General features: G+C 37.7%; 2 protein-coding genes and 1 non-coding gene across 4 annotated transcripts; 1 reads left to right on the top strand and 2 right to left on the bottom strand.

Annotated features, from left to right (window-relative positions):
* Window positions 1-2,457: 2,457 nt before the first annotated feature.
* On the bottom strand, window positions 2,458-2,564 carry LOC145044702 (small nucleolar RNA R71). The gene has a single exon (XR_013681647.1). It is a non-coding gene; the product is annotated as a small nucleolar RNA R71 (small nucleolar RNA).
* A 12,907-nt stretch (window positions 2,565-15,471) lies between these two features.
* LOC145043423 (fructokinase-2-like) lies at window positions 15,472-17,704 on the top strand. The gene is made up of 5 exons (XM_078992068.1): window positions 15,472-15,713; window positions 16,341-16,751; window positions 16,882-17,016; window positions 17,095-17,211; window positions 17,355-17,704. The coding sequence occupies exons 1-5, from the start codon at window positions 15,537-15,539 to the stop codon at window positions 17,484-17,486; spliced, it is 972 nt and encodes a 323-aa protein (XP_078848194.1). The 5' UTR covers window positions 15,472-15,536; the 3' UTR covers window positions 17,487-17,704.
* A 357-nt stretch (window positions 17,705-18,061) lies between these two features.
* Window positions 18,062-23,732, bottom strand: LOC145043422 (ATP-dependent Clp protease). Of its 2 annotated transcripts, none has more exons than XM_078992066.1 (15): window positions 22,491-23,732; window positions 22,271-22,332; window positions 22,088-22,185; window positions 21,891-21,970; window positions 21,211-21,261; window positions 20,481-20,555; window positions 20,321-20,398; window positions 20,070-20,126; window positions 19,791-19,861; window positions 19,326-19,425; window positions 19,144-19,248; window positions 18,977-19,039; window positions 18,738-18,860; window positions 18,481-18,645; window positions 18,062-18,404 (listed from the first exon to the last, which is right to left on the bottom strand). In XM_078992066.1, the coding sequence occupies exons 1-15, from the start codon at window positions 23,349-23,351 to the stop codon at window positions 18,339-18,341; spliced, it is 2,055 nt and encodes a 684-aa protein (XP_078848192.1). In that variant the 5' UTR covers window positions 23,352-23,732; the 3' UTR covers window positions 18,062-18,338. The 2 variants fall into 2 exon arrangements, with proteins under 2 accessions (XP_078848192.1, XP_078848193.1); XM_078992067.1 differs by having other exon boundaries at window positions 18,062-18,401.
* Between the last annotated feature and the right edge of the window lie 650 nt (window positions 23,733-24,382).

Genomic DNA, 24,382 nt, shown 5'->3' with positions numbered 1-24,382 from the left:
CCATTATGGGCTGCTGACCTACCCATGTTAAGCCATTCTGGGGTGCTGACCTACCCATGTCAATCCATTCTAGGATGTTGACCTACCCATGTCAAGCCATTCTGGGGTGCTGACTGATATGTGCATATTTAGTGTGTATTAAGTATAGTTTTTTATTCATATATTAGCTAAATTATCACATATTATGGATAAAGGTACTTAAAAGTATTAAATTGTGTTTTTCAGTCCAAAGATGAAGCTCGGAAGCAAAAGGAAGTGGGAGAAGCGGTTAGGAGCTCGAGAATGGAATGAAGAAGAAAAACACTAAAAAAAGGCATCCACTCGTCGAGTCAGATAGCCTACTCGACGAGTCCGGTCGAGGAATCAGAAGGATAATGACTCGGAATTCCAGATAGTTATCGCAATACGGGGAATGTGAGAGGGAATCGACGAGTCACCACTTGACTCGACAAGTCGGATCGCTTATTTAAAGATAACTCCATAGATCGATTAGAGGAAGTTCTGGGAAGATTCAGAAGTGCTTTGCTGCGATTAAGAAGCCAGAAGAACCCTAGAAGTCAACAAAGAAAGCTAGAATTCAATTCCGGGAGTAATTAAGGCACAATTTCATCATTCTACTTATTCTTTTGTTTTGTCAATATGATTAAGCAACTTGAACTTGTTTGTTTGTTGTTATTTACTTTAATTATGAACTAAAATCTTTAGACTTCTGTTTGGGGATACAAAGTTGACAATATGGTTTGATTGATTGGTAGGATTAATTCCAAGTTGGTGAATTTTTGTTATTTTAATTAGCTTGCTAAAGAACCTTGTGTATGAATAATAATTAATTTTCTGTTAATAGGAAGATAATTGATTAGCATGAACATCTATTGATTATCAACCTCATATGATATGTGACCACTATACTATATGTCTAGGATTAATGAATATGAAACTAGAATTAATAAGAAAATTGAGTAAATTCATGTGCAAGCTTGTAAGATGACCATCTAACAAGAGGTTAATTAAGAATAATAAATTAATTAGCTATTGCAAGTCTAACTTAACCCGAATAATTAATCTAGTAAATATAATTAAATTAAGCAATTGGCCACTGTTTGAGTTAGTTTATTTGCTAAGGATTAGGGTAGTGAACATGAACCTAATCACTTGAATCGGTAACCAACGAAAGAATTAATCCATTGCACTATTACCTTGAAATCAACCATAGAGTTAACCGAGTTGAACTAAACAGAAGTTCCTTTCCAATTATTGAATCTAGTTAAATTGTTATTTTCTAGTCTTAATTAGTTATAGTTAGTAAGTTTCTAGTCTTGTAAAACTAGAGAAAAACCCCTATTTCTTAATCAACTTAGATAGAATTAGTTTTTAATTTAATTTGTCGTTCCCTGTGTTCGATACCTTGCTTATTTAGCTATACCACACTTGATAGGTTCGCTGCCTTTTGTGTGTTATTTGATAATTAAAGTAGGTTTAAAACTAAGTGAGTTTTACACACAACAAGTTTTTGGCGCCATTGTCGGGGAACGGTTCTAAAATTAGCATTAAAATTCTAATTCAATCGATCCTTTGTGTAATATTCATCTTACACAAAGTTAATTTATGTTTAAGTTTTTAGGTATTTAAAAAAAAAAAAAAAAAAAAAAAAAAAAAAAAAAAAAAAAAAAAAAAAACACCTGATTTTACCTTGGACTCGACGAGTGCATTCGTCCAGACTCGGCGAGTACGACGCTGAATCAGGTTTAATTTTCTTTTGTTCTTTTTACGCGTTTTTTGTTTTGTTTGTAGTTGTTCATGACCCGAGGATCTGATACGCCTCTGGTTCCCCCTCTTGAAGATCCGGAAACCGCATTAAGAAGAAACAAAAGCAAAACCGTTGGAGAATCCGCTTCTTCAAAGAACTCACCACTCAAAAACCTCAAATCCGTTTTTAGCAAGAAAAGGAGCAGCAAATCAGGAGCATCCAGTGCATCGTTGACAATCGAAGACCCGATTCAAAAAGACACCGACTACGAGACCGAGGAAGAAAACGAGCACACATCCGAGTTTGAAGATGATTTAGCCACCGCTATGGCTAATATTGATGAAATCCCCATGGGGGAATGGAAGAAGAGGATGCGTGATGACACCGGCCTGGGACTTGTGCAACCTGCAATTCCCGCTACCGCTACTTTTGAACTAAAGGGCCATATTCTCGCTCAACTCAAGGAGATCCCTTTTCACGGGAGAGATCACGAAGACGCCTATAAGCACTTGGATGAAGTAAATGATGTGGCAGATTACTTCAATGTACCCAATGTGCCTCGCGAGATCCAGCTACTACGCATGCTTCCTGTCACATTTAAGGGAGCTGCAAAAGATTGGTTAAAGTCACTCCCTCCCGGATCGGTCACCACATGGACCAAGATGAAAGAAGAGTTCATAGACCATTTTTGCCCACCTTCCAAGATAGTCAAGCTAAAGAAAGCCATTGCCAACTTCGAGCAACAACCCGGAGAATCTCTTTATGAAGCTTGGGAAAGGTACAAGAGCCTACTTAGAAATTGCCCACACCATGACCTTAATAGCCAACAAGAGGTCTCCATCTTTTATGAAGGAGTTAATGTCACCACGAGGCAACTACTCGATTCACAAGGCCCGCTCACCAGAAAGCCACCTCCGGAAATAAAGGAATTAATTGAAGAATACTCCAAGCATTCTAGAGAATACCACAATCCGAGGAATGAAGTGAGTCGTGGAGCAGTGAACTCGGTGAACGATAGCATGGCGGCGGTAATAGCTAAACTCGATAGCTTAGACCGAAGAATGACGAAAATGGATCAAAAAATCCATGCTATTAGGGTTGGATGCGAAAATTGTGGCAGCCCCCACCTCACCAAGGATTGTGATCGAGATGAGAACGGAAATAAAAAGGCTCAAGTATTTTATTCCAGTGGCGATAGATACGATGAAGATTGGAGGAAACCGAAGAAGGAATGGCTCCCATATGAAGAATATAAAAAGGCTAAGGAGGAGAAATACAAACAGAGGGAGAGGGGATTCTATCAAAAGGAAGAGTGGGTGATAGAAAAGAAGGCAAATTTAGAAGATATGCTCACAAGGTTCATAACCGCGTCCGAGAAAAGACACAATGATCATGATGTAGCAATGCAAGAAACCAGAAACATGTTGAGGAATCAGCAAGCATCCATTCTCAACATTGAGAAACAGCTAGGACAGCTTGCACATCAAGTGAATGAAAGAAGACCGGGCCAACTTCCGAGCAACACCGAACCTAATCCAAGAATGGAGAACGTAAGCGTAATAACCTCCAGCAGTGAAGAAAAATTTACAGAAGCATTAAGGATCTCCAAGAAGAAGGAAGAACAGGTAGAACAATCGGAGCCAGCCAAACCCGACCCGACTCGCCGATTCACTCCATTGGACTCGACGAGTCCATGCGAAATTGAAAAACCTATCAGTTCTTCGAAACCTTATAAGCCTCCACTGCCATACCCAACCAAAGCCATGCCTGCAGAAAAAGTAGAAGCATACAGAACCTTCATGAATCATGTTAACGCTCTACAAGTTAATGTGCCATTTGTGGAAACAATACTTCAAACGCCTAAATACTTCAACTTGCTTAAGGTCCTTTTTGCTGTTAGGAAGGATTTGGCTGAAGTCGCAGAAGTCTTGATGAGTGAGCTACCTAAAAAGAAGGGTGATCCTGGAAATATTGTGATTCCGTGCCAATTTGGTAATGAGATCTTCACCCGAGCATTAGCTGACTCGGGAGCAAGCATCAATATGATGCCTGTTTCATTCTTTAAGAAATTGAATTTACCAGAACCAAAACCGGTGAATATGAAGATCCATTTGGCGGACAAGACAATAATCCATCCAAAAGGCGTTTGTGAAGATCTCCTTATAAAAGTTGACAAGTTTATTTTCCCAGTAGACTTCGTGGTTGTTGATATGGAAGAAGACCCCGAAATTCCAATTATTTTGGGGAGATCCTTCTTAAACACCGCGTGTGCTTTAATTGATATATGTGAGTCTACATTGACATTAAGAGTGGGTGATGAGGCTGTGATGTTTAAAGCTATTCAAGAAATCAAGCAAGAAGAGGAAAAGATTGAAGAAGTCTCAATGATCCAATTGGATGATGAGATATTAGAAAAAGAGCTTGCACGTTTGCTAAAAGAAGATCCAAGCAAGTTTGTGATACACTCTGAAGAAGAATGAGATGTTAACAAGGACTTGGATGAATTAGAAAAGTTACTGGAAGGAACCCACTCAGAAAAAACCCAAGATTTTATGGAATTCGTTCCGACTCGCCGAGTCACTTTAATGGACTCGACGAGTCCAGTCGATTTGGGCAAACACTTGGCCGACTTAGATCTGCCTGTTACTAGTTCTTCACATACCTTGGATTTCAATAATATACATGATTCTTTAGAAGAACAAACAGCAGAAGGAGAAAAGGGAAGAAAATTTCAATACGCCGATGTAGCATGTCTTGATACGGTTCATTTCGAAGATAGGTTAAGCACTGGAACGAACGAAGAGATAAAGGAAAGGAGGGAGGCAGCTGATCGCCTATTCACTACTAAACCTAAAGCACGGACCATCATGGAATGGGAAGTAATTAAATTTAAAGAGAAGGAGGTTCAAGAGAAGGTGAAAAAGAAGGGGGTAAAGAAGAAAAAGAGAAAAAGGGAAGCCCAAGCAGCTGAAGATAAGGCTGTGAAAAGGAAAAGAGATGCATTAAAAAGGGCTTACAAGAAAAAGATCCACGCTTACAAGGCCAAGTACAAATCACAAAAAGTTAGGCGTGCGTTCCCGATGCTCGAAGATGACAAAACGTAGATGGGAAGGAGTCTAGCTAATGATTCCTCAAAAAGAAGCGCTTGGCGGGAGGCAACCCGTTATATAGAGTTTGCTTTCTTTTACTTTTTAGTTTTCTTTTTATTTTTATTTTTATTTTCCCTTCATTTTTTGAATCTTAATCTTCCAAATCATCGGACATGTCTGCTTGAGAGTGTGCATAGGCTAAGTGTGGGGTGAAATGATTTACAATAAACTGCAAAATTTTGAAAATTATGCATTTTTTTAAGTGACTCGCCGAGTCTGACCACGACTCGACGAGTCCACATGGATTTCAAGAAAAAATTGAATTCGCGACCAGACTCACCGAGTCTGACCACGACTCGACGAGTCGGTATTATTTACAGAAAAAAAATAATTTCGAAATTACTTTTACATTGGGTAAGTAGGGTTTTAACCCTAAGAATCAGTTTTCACAACCACACTCGTCGGGTGCCGTCATTCTCATTCTCTCTCAAGCATTCATCATTCCTCTTCAAGTTTCTCTCAAATTTTCTCAAGCCCAATCTCAAAAGGTAACAAATTTCTTATTATTTTCTGTTAAGAACATGATTATAAGGCTATCTATGGTAGCAATCGCATGAAAAACCCGTTTTTGAGAGGTACTAAATTTCTAGGGTTTTGATTTTTCATGAATTATGTTGTTTGAATGCTTATTTTGGCCTTAATACATCAATACTAAGTGTTTAGACAAAACCCTTGACAAAATTTATAGGTTTTATGGTCCAATTTGCAGCGACCCGTCGACTGACTCGTGCAGTTTGCGCGACTCGTCGAGTCGGGCATGGACTCGACGAGTCCAGTCGAGTTACATATAGCGGACATTTTTTTTAATTATATTCTGTGTTTTCTGGGTTTTGTGTATTTGTTTTGCAGAAATCATGTTCAGAAGGGGACAAACTTCCAGTGGCAACCAAGGGGAGTTTCCATGGCTAAACTTCCCACAAATTGAGTCCGCTTCAACAATGCGGAAATGGAAGAAGAAGCTATCTGATATCAAGAAGAAGGAGGTTTATGTGCCAAACAGGATAGATTGGGAGTGGTTGCAAAGTGTTGGATATGAGGAGGAATTAGCTCCTTACCTTTTGAAGGAGTTCCAACATGAAGGCGAAACAATGGTCTGTGACGGGTGAAGCCGGGTCTTCCGTATTCAAGAGTCGGTTTATTTAGAGCTTTGTTTGGAGGTTTTCTCCATGGTATCTTTTACCGGGGGAGTGGATGTTTATCACCCGGCCAGCTTTAGTTTTTGCCTTGGGGGCGAGTATCGTCAATGCTCGGTGGTGGATCTTGCCTGTCGATTAGGGATCTACGATCAGCCCTTGGTTGCAACAAACATCTTTCGGGCCTTTTTGGCACAAACTCATATGGTGTTCCCCGAGGGAGTTACAAGTACGGGCTGGTGGAATACTATTGGAAACAAAGTTTACATCCCAAAGTCTGCACAGGAAGGGAGCATCCGATCCCCAACTCACCGCCTCATACACCGCCTTATTTCGTCCACCATCAATCAAATAAAAGATGATGACGAGGTTTCCAACCTTGGCGTATTCTATTTATGGAGTATAATTACACTCGGCGTCTTTTGCAACATTCCTTGGTGTCTAGCTTCATATCTTTCGGAGGGTGTGGTCAAAGATCGCAAAACCTCCCAAATTAATGGTAGGATGTTTGTCACCCAATTGACTAACTCATTCGGGTTGATGAACCGTGGTGCATGGAACTTCATGACATTGATCCCTACACCCCCTTTCAATCCCATTCTTTTCTGAAGAGCAAGGATAATTGAAGACTATGGAGGTGGCCATTATGCCATTCCGAATGATGACCCCGTTGTTGGTCCCGAAGCACCGGGAAGGAGGGTAAGATCACGAAGAGAGCGGGATGTGGAGGACGAGCCGCCAGTGATTCCGGTCGAGAATGAAGACGTACCAATGGATTGGTACAATCTGGAGATGAGGCGGATGCAGGATCAAATGGCACGGGGGTTGAACTTTAGCAACCAATCTCATATTCGACTTTTTGACCACTTCAATATCCCACATATTGATGGTGGAAATTACCCATTTATTCCATCTTGGGATGAGGTGATTGGTGCGAGACGAAGTGGAGCCGGAGGAAGTGGAGCCGCGGATGATGAGGAGGACGAAGATTGATTTTTGTGTTTTAATCAAACAATTTTTATTTTTTGTTTTGTTTTTATTCTTATTTAGTGTGTATGACTTGTTTAAGATTTTATTGTGTTTAATGATTGTATGCTTTAGTTATTTTTTTAGGATTGGATTAGGATTGCTTGCTTAGGAAGCATTTAGAGTTATAACGAACGGGTGTTATAACGAGTGAAAGCGAGTCAAGGAAGCGGAACTTTAACATCAAAGTGTCGAGTCCGGTCCTAGGGGTATGAGCAATTGAGTCTAAACATGAGGAAGAGTTAGAGAAGTTTTTAGAGGCTGTCACAGTTGCAAAATGCCAATTTTTTTTCGTTCAGTGGCCTACTCGTCGAGTGCACTAAGCTAACTCGACGAGTCGCCTTGTCTTTCCACATATTCTGAGAAGGCGCGCTGGTACTCGACGAGTCAACCATATGACTCAACGAGTCCATCATTTTTTATACCGACAGACTGTTGATTTGATGCTGCTACTTGTACCACTTGCTCACTTATTCTTCCATATCCATTCTTGAAGATCTTACACTGATTTCCGCGTATTTGGAGCGACCCACACGACACGAGACACCCAAGACATGGATGAGATGTTACCATGTCTAAAGTTAATTGAAGTTGGAGCTTAAATGAAAGTGATCAACCTATCCACTGCTATCCCAGGGGAGTTTGTTCCAATTCCCTCTTTAGTTTTTTTTATGTTTTTATGCATCATATGCAATGAGGGAATTGCATCACATAAGTGTGGGGTAGGGGGTTGGTTACATAATAGTCAATTTTAAAAATTTTGCATACCAAAAGTATTATTTAGGACTTAAATAGAAAATTTTGGTAAAAGTAAATTAGGATTCCATGTTAGAATTGTGTTGACAATTGCATGAAGACCCAAATGTTTAGTTGAGCCTATATGCGTTCTAGTACATTTGTGGCTTCCTTATTCCAGTGAAATCATGAGACAAAAACACGACCTTGCTCAGCCTGAGGGATGCAATATGTTTAGCAGCCTAAACCTGAAATGAATCCAGGAAAATTTTTATCGTTAGCCAATAAAGGTTGAGATTGAACGCCCCTGCTTAAGCATGTAGGGATTTGAGTGAAAAAAAGTGAGGTATACATGTCAAAAAAAAAGAGAGAATTACAAGAAAAGTTGTAAGAATTTTGGAGCAAATGAAGTGAAGATCTAAAGATCAAAATTCCAAGAAATCCAAAAAAGTTGAAGATACCAAAAATAAAGTAATACAAGGTGGTGAATTCAAAGATATTAAAGATCAAATTATCAAGAAAGTGAAGAATTCAAAGAGTTCCATAGTGGTATCGAAAAATTGTAATTTTCTAGAATATGTATGCTTGGGTTGCTCAATTAAAAATACCTTAAGGGTAAAGAGGTTTTCTGAGGATGGATTCGGAGGGTTGCATAAAATGAGCATAGTTCGGGGTGAGTGGGTGAATGTTTATGAGGATTGTGAGTATTTGGAGTATGGGAGGTTCTTTAGGAAAAATTTTAGACACAAATGCATGCGTTGCGGTCTTGGCATAATGGCTGGGTTAGATTGGAGTTGTCATACATAATTCTAATGTGTTAAAATTCAGTTATGCTTGGGGGCAAGCAAAAGTCAAGTGTGGGGTATTTTGATATGTGCATATTTAGTGTGTATTAAGTATAGTTTTTTATTCATATATTAGCTAAATTATCGCATATTATGGACAAAAGGTACTTAAAAGTGTTAAATTATGTTTTTCAGTCCAAAGATGAAGCTCGGAAGCAAAAGGAAGCGGGAGAAGCGGTTAGGAGCTCGAGAATGGAATGAAGAAGAAAAACACTAAAAAAAGGCATCCACTCGTCGAGTCAGATAGCCTACTCGACGAGTCCGGTCGAGGAACCAGAAGGATAATGACTCGGAATTCCAAATAGTTATCGCAATACGGGGAATGTGAGAGGGACTCGACGAGTCACCACTTGACTCGACGAGTCGGATTGCTTATTTAAAGATAACTCCACAGATCGATTAGAGGAAGTTTTGGGAAGATTCAGAAGTGCTTTGCTGCGATTAAGAAGCCAGAAGAACCCTTGAAGTCGACAAAGAAAGCTAGAATTCAATTCCGGGAGTAATTAAGGCACAATTTCATCATTCTACTTATTCTTTTGTTTTGTCAATATGATTAAGCAACTTGAACTTGTTTGTTTGTTGTTATTTACTTTAATTATGAACTAAAATCTTTAGACTTCTGTTTGGGGATACAAAGTTGACAATATGGTTTGATTGATTGGTAGGATTAATTCCAAGTTGGTGAATTTTTGTTATTTTAATTAGCTTGCTAAAGAACCTTGTGTATGAATAATAATTAATTTTCTGTTAATAGGAAGATAATTGATTAGCATGAACATCTATTGATTATCAACCTCATATGATATGTGACCACTATACTATATGTCTAGGATTAATGAATATGAAACTAGAATTAATAAGAAAATTGAGTAAATTCATGTGCAAGCTTGTAAGATGACCATCAAACAAGAGGTTAATTAAGAATAATAAATTAATTAGCTATTGCAAGTCTAACTTAACCCGAATAATTAATCTAGTAAATATAATTAAATTAAGCAATTGGCCACTGTTTGAGTTAGTTTATTTGCTAAGGATTAGGGTAGTGAACATGAACCTAATCACTTGAATCGGTAACCAACGAAAGAATTAATCCATTGCACTATTACCTAGAAATCAACCATAGAGTTAACCAAGTTGAACTAAACAGAAGTTCCTTTCCAATTATTGAATCTAGTTAAATCGTTATTTTCTAGTCTTAATTAGTTATAGTTAGTAAGTTTCTAGTCTTGTAAAACTAGAGAAAAACCCCTATTTCTTAATCAACTTAGATAGAATTAGTTTTTAATTTAATTTGTCGTTCCCTGTGTTCGATACCCTGCTTATTTAGCTATACCACAATTGATAGGTTCACTGCCTTTTGTGTGTTATTTGATAATTAAAGTAGGTTTAAAACTAAGTGAGTTTTACACACAACACTGACCTACCTATGTCGAGCCATTCTGGGGTGCCGACCTACCCTTCGGTCTATCTTAACTGCACATGAGGACTATTTCACCCCCTACTACTAACACATAATATCATATCATAATCATGCTGTCAGACATATATGGGGTATCCGACCTACCCATTGGTCCTAGCGACCAAATCGGGGACTAGTCCCCCTTCTACTGATACTATTTCCGTAACATGGCAACTAGCAAACTAGCATACTCACATATCTAGCAATCTAGCATACTCATATATCCAACAATAACAGACCAGGCAATTATCACAAAGATAATCGTCCCAACTAACAATTACTAGTGGGTCGGCCTTGGTGCCTAAGACCCACTTCTACTGGAAGGTAACTCACCTCGATGTCATGTAGTGTCTGAAATGTCCTCGGTGTGAAAGTCGGCTCTCCTCGACTCCTCAATCCCTACATGACAACCCTTCTAAGTTATCAATTTGTACCCACAATCCCTTCAAGGGTCAACTTGAATCCAAGTCAAAGTCAAGGTCAAACCCTGTTCACGTCAACTCTTTGGTTGACCAGACTCGCCGAGTTGGTCCGCCAACTCGCCGAGTCCCTTCGTCCACATAATACTACAAACCCGACACCACTCGTCGAGTCTAGCAAGAGCTCGATGAGTTCACCTTTAACAACACTTTAGTCAATCTTCAACTGACTCGGCGAGTTCTTCCTTGAACTCGTCGAGTTCATCTTTAGCATATGAATGCGTCCACTCTATGACTCACCGAGTTTTAAGAACAACTCATCGAGTCCATCTTCAAAGACTGGGAGATTGCCTTGGACTCACCGAGTCTGTTCTAGAACTCGTCGAGTCCCATGATTTCCAGGTCCAAGGCAAACCCCTAGCAGGCTGAGTGTTACTTTCACTAAACCAACACCATTCCAAAAGATGTTTTTAGGGAAAAAGCATCTCGACTTGCCGAGTCACCCAAGTGACTCGTCGAGTCCCTCCTTGTCTAATACTATACAGTCGATTTCAGTGGCACTTAACACATCAAAAACATAGATTTAACCTCCTAATGTTCATTTTACACGTAAAGTTCCAAACTTGGTACACATGCAAGGGGTCTTTGGCCCAAAAAGCCATAAAAGATGGCCTCCAAGGTGCATAGGGTGTTTATGGTTGCAAAATGGGCACCTTTGTGCCATAAAACCCCCTAATAAACCTGGATCTAAAGCATACACTAACTTCCAACACTTAATCCCAAATACAACCTCTCTAGGGCTTAGAAAGATGAAGGAAAAGGCCCAAAAATCAAGATCTATAGAGAAAGGTTCAGCTTCATACCTCCAATAAGCTGAAAATAAGCTCCAAACTCTGGATCTTCTTGTTTCCCCTTGGTCTCACAAGCTCCTTTCCTCTTCTCAAGCTTTACAATCCACCAAAAAGCATCAAAATAGCCTTAGAACACACAAAAACGGCTAGGGTTTCGATATGATATCTTCTGGGAGTATATGGGACGATGGAGGCTGAGATAAGGTCTTTAAATAGGGTGCAAACCCTCAATTTTGGGTTTTACCCAAACAGCACCTACTCGCCGAGTCAGTCTTCCGACTCGCCGAGTAGGACACTTAAACTGTCCATGGATCTCGACTCCACTCGACGAGTTGAGCGTACAACTCGTCGAGTCCCAGAAAAAACAAAATAAATGCTTGAATTAACCACATACCAAGAATCGGGTGTTACATTTAGTCCAAGAATGTTAGCTTTTGGGAAATGGATGCCCCAAGTGTGTATACTTCTAGATCTAGGATCTTGAAGGGATGTTATGTCATAAAGGTGCAAACTTTATGGCCATTGAAGCCCCATGCAAGCTTTAGGATGACATTTTTGCCTTTTTAGCCCCAAAAGGCCATGCATGAGGATAAAGGTAGAAACTTTATGTGTTCAAATAATGTCTAGGGTCTAGATCTCAGTTTGTATGCCTTAGTTCGAAGTATATATGGATTTTGGATCAAGATTTATATCTTGAAGAATTAGGGTTTGAGCTAAACCCATTAAAGGGAGGTATTAATAGGTAATGTTGGAAATTTTACCCTTAAAAGGACATTTTCAGTGTGTAGAAGAAGTGTGGAGTCCAAATCTAGAGGATAGGAGCTTAATCTATTAAGATGGCTCAACAGACTGAAGGACTCGTCGAGTCCATAGAGGAACTCAACGAGTTGGGTTGAAATATCCCGATTCTGTAAAAGGAAAACTCGACGAGTAGAATGGGAAAGTCCCGATTCTGTAGATAGAAGGAACTCGACGAGTTGTGAAAGAGTTGGACAATTTGGATTGCGATTTCAGGATTATGACTCACTAAACTCGACGAGTTGATGGGCCAACTCGGCGAGTTGAGTCAACTCATGATGTTGACTTTGACCAGGGTGTTGAATGTAACTTTAACTTTGACCAAAGTTGACCCGTAAGGGGTTATGAGTATGAAAGTATGATTAAAGGAGATCGTTTATGTGTAGGAGTTTGAATGGAGTTGATTCCAGAGCCGAAGGCAGTTCAGCTACTTCACGACATTTGAGGTGAGTTGCATTCTAGTAGAAGTGAGTCGAATGTACCAATGTCGACCCACTAGTAGCTTATTATAGCTGAGATGATTGTCTTTGTGATAATTGTCTGGTATGCCACTATCTGTTATGCTTTATGTGCTAGTATTCTATGATATTATGTGGTGGTTGTAGGAAGGGTAGGATAGACCCTGTTACAGGTCGAAAGGACTGAAGGGATAGGCCAACACCCAGATATGCTAGGCAGTATGTGACATATGTATATATGCTAGGATATTATGTGGTAGTGGTAGGGATGAAATAGTCTCCAGTTACCGGTTGAAAGAGACCGAAGGGGTAGGCCAGCACCCAGGTATGCTAGGCAGTTATCGGTTGAAAGAGGCCGAATGGGTAGGCCAACACCCAAGTATGTTAGGCAGTTACCAGTTGAAAGAGAGCGAAGGGGTAGGCCAGCACCCAGGTATGCTAGGCAGTTACCGGTTGAAAGATACCGAAGGGGTAGGCCAGCACCCAGATATGCTAGGCATTATATGATTGTATGGTATGTGGTATGATGGGGGAACTCACTAAACTTTGTGCTTACGGTTTATAATTTTGGTTTTAGGTGCTTCTTTTTCAAAAGGAACGGAGGCGACAGGATCGCAGTGCATCACGCTATAATTTCCGCATTATGATATCTTTGGGAGTTGTACTCTGATAATACTTTTCTATGACATGATTTAGTTATTTGAAATATTGGTTTTGATTATGAAATGAGTTAACACTATGGGTTTTTTTATACTATTGGTTTTATAATAACTTAACTAAAAATGAAATTTTTGGCTATAGATTCTAGGATGTTACACAATGCTTGGAAATTTTAAAGCCTTTGGTGAAAGGGAACACCAATATGTGTGTCCACTGTTTTATCTTAAGCAAACTACTTTCGCTTAAAATACTATGTCTGTTGTTTTGTTTATTAAGTCAATATTTTTTTGGATTACATTTGTCAGTATGGAACTTTAGACATTTTATCATAAAGGAACTTTAGACATTTTTCAAAAACTTATTTGTGGTATGCTTCTATTTATTCTTCCCCATGATGGCCAGATGCTAAAGTTGAAATCATCATCGTGTAAATGTGATTATGATTATGATTTTTCTTTCTTGATGTATACAATAATATGATCTTATGGGGTGGTTTATTGATTTGTATCTATTGCGCTAGGGTTAGTAGGATTCTTGGTGGACTTTCCAGCAAATCACGGTTATAAACACATTGAAAAGTCCATAAATGTTGAAAGGGTGGCATAGTTTGTTTTAAGGATAATGACTTGAAAAGGTAACCAAGTATATCTTTTGTGCATATTTGATCACTTAAATTTTTTTGGTGTGTTACTAACCCTTAAACTTGTTTATTTGTTTAAAACATACCATTATTACCTGCTATTGTAGGTAAAACTGATTTGGGGGTTTGAGTTCCACCTCCGATGATATTTTCGACGAAAGCAAGCTCCGACGACATCTCCGATCATCTTATCCAGCCTCACCAAGAGTTCTACCAACATCTCCGGTCATCTTCTCCAGCATTCCTTACTTTGCAAGATTTTTTACGGTCTTGTAGCTATCAAGAGCTTGTCTCCGGTCATCTTCTTCGTCTTCATCGACAACCTTGGAAAACAATCACCTTCTGCCTCTTCTTTGTCCTCCGTTTTATCTGTTATGATTGCTATTAAAGGCTAAACCACAAACTTGAATCAAGTAAAAGAGTTTTACCTGTTGGAACAAGACCCTAACAAAAGAGGGATCAAGATTACATTAGGGAAAACTTTTCAAATCACTAACCGCATCAGATTATCAACATCCATTTCATGTCAGAGCTTAATATATAGCTCTGGACTCTGGTACACTAACCTGACAGCCATTGATGGTCTGGTGGAACTAGAAACAGTGTCAGAGGAAAGAACGATGAGTGAATCGGTCGGAGGGTTTAGAGGAGCAATGGTGAAGGTGACGAGGGGAGCGGAGAGGGAAGGCATGGGTGAAAGGTTATTGTTTCCGCTGGTAGGGAGCCGATTTTTAGCGTGAATAAGTACCACCTAGCATTGTTGTCTCTCACCAATGATTTCTATATAGATCGTTCCATCTGATATCAAGTGTGTGTTTTACTTTGGTTCAATTGGAGTTTCAGAGGAACATGAGGCTAGGGCTCTATCACTGTTTCTGGTGGTAGAGACATGAAACAAAAAGAGAAATGGGAAAAAGGTTTCCATTAATTTTCCAGAGCTTGGATTTGCCGAAGAAGATGACCAGAGATGTCGCCGGAGTTTTGCGTCCGCTGAAAGGCACCGAAGGTGGAACTAAAACCCCAAAAACAAGTTTTACATGCTATTACAAGTAGTAATGGTATGTTTTAAACAAATAAACAAGTTTAAGGGTTTACTGTGCATCAAAAAAAATTAAGTGACCAAATATATATAAAGAGTATGATTGGTTACTCTTTCAAGTCATTATCCCTAAAAATTTCCCCTGCCTTAGAAGCATGTTGTACACTTAATGGGCATTTTTAAACGTCTAAAATACTTTGAGGGACCAAAGCGATACAAAGTGATCCAAGTTGGGCCAATTGAAAAAAAAAAAATGGACTTGAAATAATAGAAAATCACAAATTACATGGGCCTTTTTGCAGTATTCTCTCAACAAACTAAGGAAAGATAAGAAGGTCGTCTTACTTTAAATTTGAAATAAACAAAATAATTAAAATAAAGCAGAAATAAAGAGTCAAAATTACGTTTCAATAATTATTCCGAAAATCCATCAACAAACATGATTTCTCCATCTCACCCACATTTATATTCTAATTTCTCTCACTTCCTCAACATCTTTCGTTATATATATCTATAAACACACACAGTCACACACATTTATCATCTTTCATCGAGTGAGAACATTTCGAGAGAGAAAATGGCAGCTTCTTCTACTATTGTGTGTTTTGGAGAGATGTTGATCGATTTCGTACCCGACGTCGCTGGAGTCTCTTTGGCTGAGTCTCAGGGATTCCTTAAGGCCCCAGGTGGTGCTCCCGCTAACGTCGCTTGTTCCATTGCAAAGCTAGGTGGCTCCGCCGCTTTTATCGGCAAGGTACTTATCATAATAATTTTCATATATTATTTTAATCGATGTGGATTCCATCGATCAATGTCGTTCTTGAATGATTTAGAATTCAGTGGACATTTATGGATCAAAGTGGTTTTAGGGAGTGATCAATGTTCCTATTTTATTATACAAAATTGTTTTGCATGTAATAATTGCATAATGGACAAGATCCCCCAAAATGCATTATGATTAATTTATATATTTCATTTATAATAAATATAAATAAATAAATAAATAAATAAAGCGACAGATCTACTACTACACTAACGTCTATATGAATCAAAGTTGTTCTTGGATGACTTATAATCTAATGCACAGCTAAGGATCAATGGTTTTACGTAGTGATTATTGTTTTATTTTTATTTCTGTAAAAGTTGTTATCCATCGTTCATCTATATGAGTTTAATGCTGTTCTTGGATGATTTATAAATTAACGGACATTTATGGATCAATGGTTAATTTTACGGATTAAATTTTGCAAATTGGACATTAATGGATCAATGGTTTTGTGGCGTAACATTCTGAATTTTTAATCAATATGGGTATGTAGAAACTTCACTATATATAAAATAATATGAATACATGTATGTGATTAATTGATGTAAAGTGCAGGTTGGGAAAGATGAATTTGGATTCATGTTGGCTGACATTATAAAGAAAAACGGAGTGAATGCTGATGGTGTGTTGTTTGACGAGCATGCAAGGACAGCTTTAGCATTCGTGACACTTAAGAAAGATGGTGAGAGGGAATTCATGTTCTATAGGAATCCTAGTGCTGACATGCTCCTAAAAGAATCGGAGCTTAAAATGGACATAATCAAGCAAGCCAAGATCTTTCATTATGGCTCCATCAGTCTCATCACAGAGCCATGCAGATCTGCCCACATGGCAGCCATGAAGGCCGCCAAGCAGGCTGGGGTCTTGCTTTCATATGACCCCAATGTCCGCCTTCCTTTGTGGCCTTCTGCTGAGGCAGCTAGGCAAGGCATCAAAAGCATCTGGAACGAAGCTGATTTCATCAAGGTCGTTTATTATTGACACTAATGATAAGTATTTCAATTCCTTTGGGAATGACAATTTTACAATATGAATTTTATTTGTTGTGGTTTTTGGGTGTGAAAAGACAAAATTTGCTCTTTTTATTTATGTGTAGGTGAGTGATGACGAGGTGGAATTCTTGACACAAAAGAAATCTAATGATGAAGAAGCCGTGAAGAGTTTATGGCATGATGGTCTTAAGCTTATGGTTGTTACCGATGGCGAAAAGGGTTGTCGATATTACACCAAGGTATTTTTTTATTTTTTTCATTTGCTTTTAATATATGTGACATTAATTTACTCACAATTCACAAATGTTATTTTGTAGAGCTTCAAGGGAAAAGTGCCGGGGTACTCGGTGAAAACAGTCGACACAACAGGAGCAGGAGACTCTTTTGTAGGCTCGTTGCTTGTTTCCATGGCCAAAGACACTTCCATTTTCACGGTAAGAAGAAATCCATTTTGTGTTACAGGTTTTGATGGAATTGGTATGCAACATATTATTCCAAAATTAAAGTATTCTGTAAAGGAAACACGTAGTAGCCTAAAATCCAAACACTGGTTGTTTTATTTTTTAAATAAATGTAGGATGAAGCGAAGCTGAAGCAGGCACTAGCATTTTCGAATGCTTGTGGGGCGATATGCACAACAAAGAAAGGAGCCATCCCTGCACTACCTTCCGTATCCGATGCCCAAACTCTCATGTCGGCTTCCAAATAGAGAATAAAAAAACCCTACGTGTCATTATTTTGTTTTGAATGGTTTCTTAGTTTTTTTTAGATTGCTTTTTCTTGGTTTAAACCAATCGTTTCTTTAGGTTATTGATTTCAAAAGGCCACGTGTTTGGACCTTGTTTTTGTTTTGACGATTCCAAAGGTAAATAACAATATCTTGTTCTGCAATCAGAACAGAACAAGGTTATTATTATTTTCAGCCCATATCCCATCCAAAACGGATGTGCTTTTTGTGAGTGTGGAATGGATGTAATCATGATTGATATTGATATTTGTCTAAACAAATTTGCAAGAACAAATCTAATTTAAAACTTGCAAAAAAAAAAAAAAAAAAAAAAAAAAAGGTAGCTAGTGCTTGTCACAACTAGACTGGAATGGAGTAAGACTGGACGAGTTTTTTAGTGTAGTTTCAGCGATGAATCATGACGACATTTACTTCTTTTACATAAAGATCGGACAAAAAAAGGCAATGTCATTGACTTGAGTCTTAGTCTCAACCCAATTACAGGTCCCAATCTTGGGAATAGAATATGACAAATAAGGTATAAATTGGAAAATATGTAAAAACACTAAAAATGGACCAACACCTCATCATTTCCAAAGCTTATTTGTACAATGTACAATAAAAGCAAGAATTTTACATATGTTTTTTCCTTTGTTTTTCTCTTTTTTTACCACCTCATTTCTTTTTATCTCTCTATCAACTTAAAACCGAATCGGATGTTATTATTCTGTTGTACAAGGAGACGGAGGTATAATTACACCACACCGGTTCTTGTTCGGGGTTTTACAAATGAAACCCAACAAATGAGAAAAAGGTCTAATTCTTGTTAAACTGTTACATGCTCATGGCTTTTGATGAGGTTTCTTCTTCTCCTTCCACCAATTGCCCATCAGCTTCCTGCTGCATTCACCACAAAAGTTCATTTCAGATAAGATAAGACTCCATTTAAAGTAAAAAGATGTGTGAAATTCCATACCATTTGTTCTTTAGAACTTGTTTTTGCAAGATAATTTTCCAACGCACCATCACCACGGAGTATTTTTCCCCCACATCCTGATAAACAAGAATCTACTGACCCAACTGATTCCTCATCAATCACAACCGCATCCACTCGATCGTTTCCGGTCTTGGTATCGGGAATCTGATTTTGTTAAAAAAAGAGGAAGATTTTTTATTGATGTTTATGGTGAAAGGTGTGTAAATGACGAAAAAGCCCTTCCCTGCACTGCATACCTCGTACATAGAGTCGGTTAGAAGAGTTTCGAGTATGGCTCTTAACCCTCTTGCACCCGTGTTCTTGGCCATTGCCTTTTGGGCAATTAATCTTTGTGCCTTTTCTGTGAAATGTAGTTTAACCTACAGTTCACCAAACATAATTAATTACCAACAAACAGACAAGTCAAACTAAACTAAGGTGAAATGTATTTTCCTTTTCTTTTCACTTTCTTTTTTCAACTGAATGAAGTGCTTACATCGTTCATCTGAAACAATTTCTTGTATTGCTTCCCGAGAGCATTCTTAGGTTCCATAAGGACCTGTCATACAAGTAAATCATCAAAACAATAATAATTAAGTCTTTGGGTTGTGAAAAGAATAAAATCCTAAAAAGAGAATTTTGATTTTGAGTGATAAAGCATACCTGAACAAGTTGATCTTCGGTTAGAGCTGACAAACTTACTAAAATCGGAAATCGTCCTATGAACTCGGGTATGAGTCCATAGGCTATAAGATCACTACTTTCAACCTGAAAACAAAAAGGATAAAACCAATATATAATTCCTCATTATTAGAAAAAAATTAAAAAAGACATTTGCTGCTTACAGATTCAAGTAAAGATGATGTGACTGCAGCATTTGTGAGTGCACTGTTTCTCATGTTCGCACGAACAGGTGCTCCAAAACCTATTGAAGAGTCCTGCCGTCTGAAATTTTTTATAAAAAAAAATGATTTTACGTTTAAACCCATCAACTTATAGTTGTTATATAGTAGTGAAAGCATTTCCAGTCACAACTGCAAGAAATAGCAACGCACTTTGATCGATTAGTTTGTTATAACATCCTACATTCCTACCTTCAACATTATATTTTGGAAAATTTGTGAGTTATATCACATGTCATCCGAATAGAAAGCAATTTTTAATGTTGTAATTGGGTGAATGTTTGTTTGTTTTAAAGTGGGTCTTGATTGAAAATAGAGTAGTAAATTAATAAATGAATATAGGATATGTTGCTATTTCTTGCACTTAGCCCAGAAAAACAAAAAACAAACGTACGGATTTGGATTCACCTCTCGGATATGGTTTTCTCCAAATCAACAAATGCGCCACCACAAATGAAAAGGATGTCCTTTGTATCTATCTGCTAGTAACTTTTACTCATTAGATAAAGTAATAGTCTCTTATTATATTATCAATTTATTAACAAGCTTAAGCACATGAGAATCTTTTCAATTCACAGGTTCCACCCATGATAACACAGCTTAAGCACAAGAGAATCTTTTGAATTCACATGGAGGGCTATAATAGGAAATCAAGTACATCATAAGAATCATGTGCCTTTACTGTACCTGAATGTTATCACCTCTAGGATGCTTCCTCGCCCCCTTTTCAGGCACGTTCACTATCTGCAGAAAGACCACACCAGATGTTAACCTTTTCAAATGGAACCTAATCATTGAAGAATGCAGTGAGTTCAGTGATATGTGTTTAAGTCCTAACTTTTTGACAAATTTATCATATAACCACCAAAACAAAATGAAGCTGTCAACAATTGATTGATTTTGGGAATTTATCACGAATATAATAATTAATGGCTTACGGTTCCTTCCAGCATCTTAAGTAGAGCTTGTTGGACTCCCTCACCAGAGACATCTCTGCTAATGTTTAAGCTCTCAGCCTGTCAAATTATATTTATAGCAAAATCAAAACTCTTTCACATCTCAAAACTCAGGATCACAAAAAAGTAATTGGGTTAAAACCTTTTTGGTTATCTTATCAACTTCATCAATGTAAACCATCCCTTGTTGTGCAGCTTCAACATTGAATTCGGCAACCTTGAAACCAAATGGAAACATTATATATCAATTTCAACTCGTGTTCTCTGTGGATCGAAAATCACAAAAATATTATTTAACTTTTCATCTCTCATTTGCTATCATCAACTAACAATATGAATCAGAAAATAAGAACAAAAGCTTCGCTATATTGATTAATCTAATCACTCAAAATGAACAACCACTCTAATGCTTTGCTTGCTAGCCTCTCCCAAAGGAATAACTTCACACAAAACATGCCTTCCACTCATTCTCTCTAATCCTATATAACCACTACATTAACATAAATGCCCACAATGCCCCTGCACTAAAACTAAAAGATGCTCATTATTTGTTTAGTTTACCCACAATACCCTTTTCTCTATAACCTGATGCATAGCATTTACATTGCCAAACACTATAGAAGAATGATAAAAACCAAACAAGATATGAAACAAGTTTGGGCCAAAAAAGGAAAAACACATAATGGAAATGATAAAAGTTAGACACAGAAAGAGAAATTTAATTAGGTTGTTAAACTCTTGGTCAATGAGATAGAAATAATAATAATAATAATAAGAAGAAGAAGAAGAAGAAGAAGAAGAAGAAGCGGTTATACAATCAATATATATATATATATATATATATATATATATATATATATAAACTGCAGTACCGTAAGTAGCTTGTGCAATATAGATTCCACGTCATCACCAACATAACCAGCCTGCATAAGCCATAATGTAAAAAACACATGAACCACTTTCGGCTGAACAATGTAAATTACATATAAGGGTTAAAAGAACGTTTATGCAAAACACTTTTTTTTCCTAATTTATGCAACAAGTGGTTTTTTTAGAGGAAATACACAATCAAGTTTCTTCATGGACCAAAGCGATTCATTCCATAAATGTTTATTTGTGCAACAATGTCTCACTCTTTTTACTAACATATGCAACAATGTTTCACTTTTTTACCAATTTATGCACCAGTGTTTGACCTTTGTACCAATGTAAGCAACAATGTTTCGCCTTTTTACCAATTTAAGTAACATTGTTACACTTTGTTATAAATTTATGCCACAATGCTTCAGTTTTTTAACCAATTTATGCAATCAACACATATTAATTGAACAACACTTGGAAAGGTTAAACAGGTTACCATTTATTGCATCATTTGGTCTTAAAATGAAATGGTGTTGTATAAAACCCACTTTGTTGCATAATTTGGGGAAAAGCATAAATATACATTTAACTCTATATACAATAATGGAAACAGAAATCTACACATTGGGTTTTCACTTTTCAGTCCATTTCCATAAAAGCAATATAGTGAATATATCAGCAACTGGCTGACCTGTGTCAAGGTGGTTGCATCAGCAATGACAAATGGAACATTAACAAAACGAGCTAGAGTCTTTGCAAGTAATGTCTTCCCTATTTCACAAATCATAGAAACATAAACAATAAACTATAAGATTTATAGTAGAAGAGACAAATGAAGAAATGTTAGAAAAAGAAAAAAGAAGAAAACATCCTAATGATCATACAGACCTGAGCCAGTTGGGCCCATTAGAAGTACATTGCTTTTTTCTAAATCTACATTGTCGTCATCATCTTCGGTCTTAGATCTTCCTGGATCTGCTCCTGACCTAGTTTGAATTAACAACTTCAGTTCAGCAATCAGCCTGTGAATGATACTTAAGATGAAAAGAATTCATCTGTTTAACAACTAACCCTTTCTGTAAGGAGGCATGATATATCCTTTTGTAATGGTTATAAACAGCTACTGAAAGGACCTGCAAATAAAATGGGAAACCAGTTCAAGGGAAAAGATCCTGTAGCAAACACAACATAGCCACTGAATTTATATAAAGTCACAATTGTCTCTAGGGTTAGAGATTCTAAGCATGCTTGAATAGTTGAATGCATATCAGAAAGGGGAAAAAGTTGAAACCTTTTTGGCACGCTTTTGACCGATGACAAACTTATCCAGTCCCTCACAAATCTCCTTAGGAGTAGGCAAATTCTTCCCCAAATTTGAGCCACCAGACCCATACTTCTCTCCACCACCACCACCACCGGCAGGACCCCTTGCACGTATTACATTCAACCCTGGTGCAAACGGAGGTCCAGGGGGAGTATGCACCGCAAGTCCATTGCCAGAGAGAGGAGGAGGAGGAGGAGGATTGGTCCAATTCTCCGGTGGTTCACCACCATAAGCCTTCAATGTCTCCCAAAACGAAGCCCGAAGTTTGTTAGCATATTCATCATCATCATTAGCCTGTCGCTTATCCCTTCCATTCCCATTACTGTTTTTAACCCTACCAATTTCGACAAAACGGCCTTGTAAAGGAGCCATCTTGTACGGCCGGAAATAGTAGGCGGTTTTACAGTTGGGACAAAGGTTGACAGCCTGGTAAGCGCCTTTGCGATTGGAATCGGAACCAGGATCAGGCGGTGATTCTGATTCATTTCCGGCGGATGAAGACGGCGGAATTAGGTGGGTGTTATTGGAAAAAACCAGATTCATTTGCTTAGAACAACGAGGGCAGTTAGCTTCGGCTTTAATCCTCCGCGTCATCGTCGTGGTTCTACTGCCGTTATCATCAGAACCACCACCGCCATGATCCCATTTATACCTTGTTTGTAGACCAGTCAACGACCTCGGACGAATGTACGGACCGCCGGCGCCGGCATGTAGCAGCCAATTAACGAAACCACGCCTCGATGCATACGGGGTGGAAATTCTCATTCCTGCTTCTGTTGCAGCTATAATATCTCGAATCTTCCTCCATCTCCACATCCCAGACATCATAATCCAAAAACTACAACCTTTCTAATCGAATTTATTCAAATGGGCATGCAATTTTGTGATTCAATCAATCGAAACTGATTGTATTTATTGAACAAAAAGGGGATTCCAAAATTGGCGATCTGTAAATATATATAACTTGAAAACGATCTATCTAATCCATAAATCTATCCAAATTAGGATTACATCCATTTGTAGCACACATGATTTTGCGGGATGAAAAACGAATTTGAGCAAGAAACACAAGAGAGGGGAGTGTTTGTAGGGAGAAAGCAGATCAATTGTGCTTTAAAGTTTAAACTAACCGTAAATCGCTCTCCACTCCCACTGCTTCCTTCCCGTTTCTTGTTTGCATTTTTCATACGCCATAAACGTTTCAGATTTGGTGTCATCTCTGATTTTAATAATATTTAATTATTTTATTTCAGAATATTGATTGATAATAAATACGGCATCACAAAAATACCAAGACATGTATATGTATATGGAATGTAAAAATCTTTTACTTTAATATATCGTATGATTATATATTTATCAAGATATATCTTGAAGCTAACATTTTTTCTTTCATTACATTCATTTGAAACTCTCATTTATTTTTTCTTTCACTACATTTATTTGAAACGCTCATTCATTTTTCCTTTCACTACATTCATTTGAAACTCTTATTTATTTTTCTTTTCACTACATTCATTTGAAACCCTTATGACTTTTTAATTTCTTCTATAAGTTGGTTAATAAGATTAAATAAATATCATACATAAAGTGTAATCATATACAAACTAAATTTCAATATTAAAAAATATATTTACTTCTACTTATAAAGTTATGTTTTTTAACTTTTAACATAGTATATGTAATACCCATAAAAATTCAAGCCAATTTAAACTTTTAAAACATTTCAAATCCATTAAACATTACAAACTTTTTCAAAATGTATCATATCAGAGTATCCCAGAAATAAATTCATAAAAATGTGAGGAGTTGTACGATCACGCCTTAGCCTTGTCGTGATCCCCTGAAGTACCTGAAAC

Source organism: Lactuca saligna, chromosome 4, assembly GCF_052625555.1.
Source record: "Lactuca saligna cultivar CGN05327 chromosome 4, ASM5262555v1, whole genome shotgun sequence".
Lineage (NCBI taxonomy): Eukaryota > Viridiplantae > Streptophyta > Magnoliopsida > Asterales > Asteraceae > Lactuca > Lactuca saligna.
The sequence above is the reverse complement of the archived record's forward strand: the minus strand, read 5'-3'. Positions and strand labels throughout refer to the sequence as shown.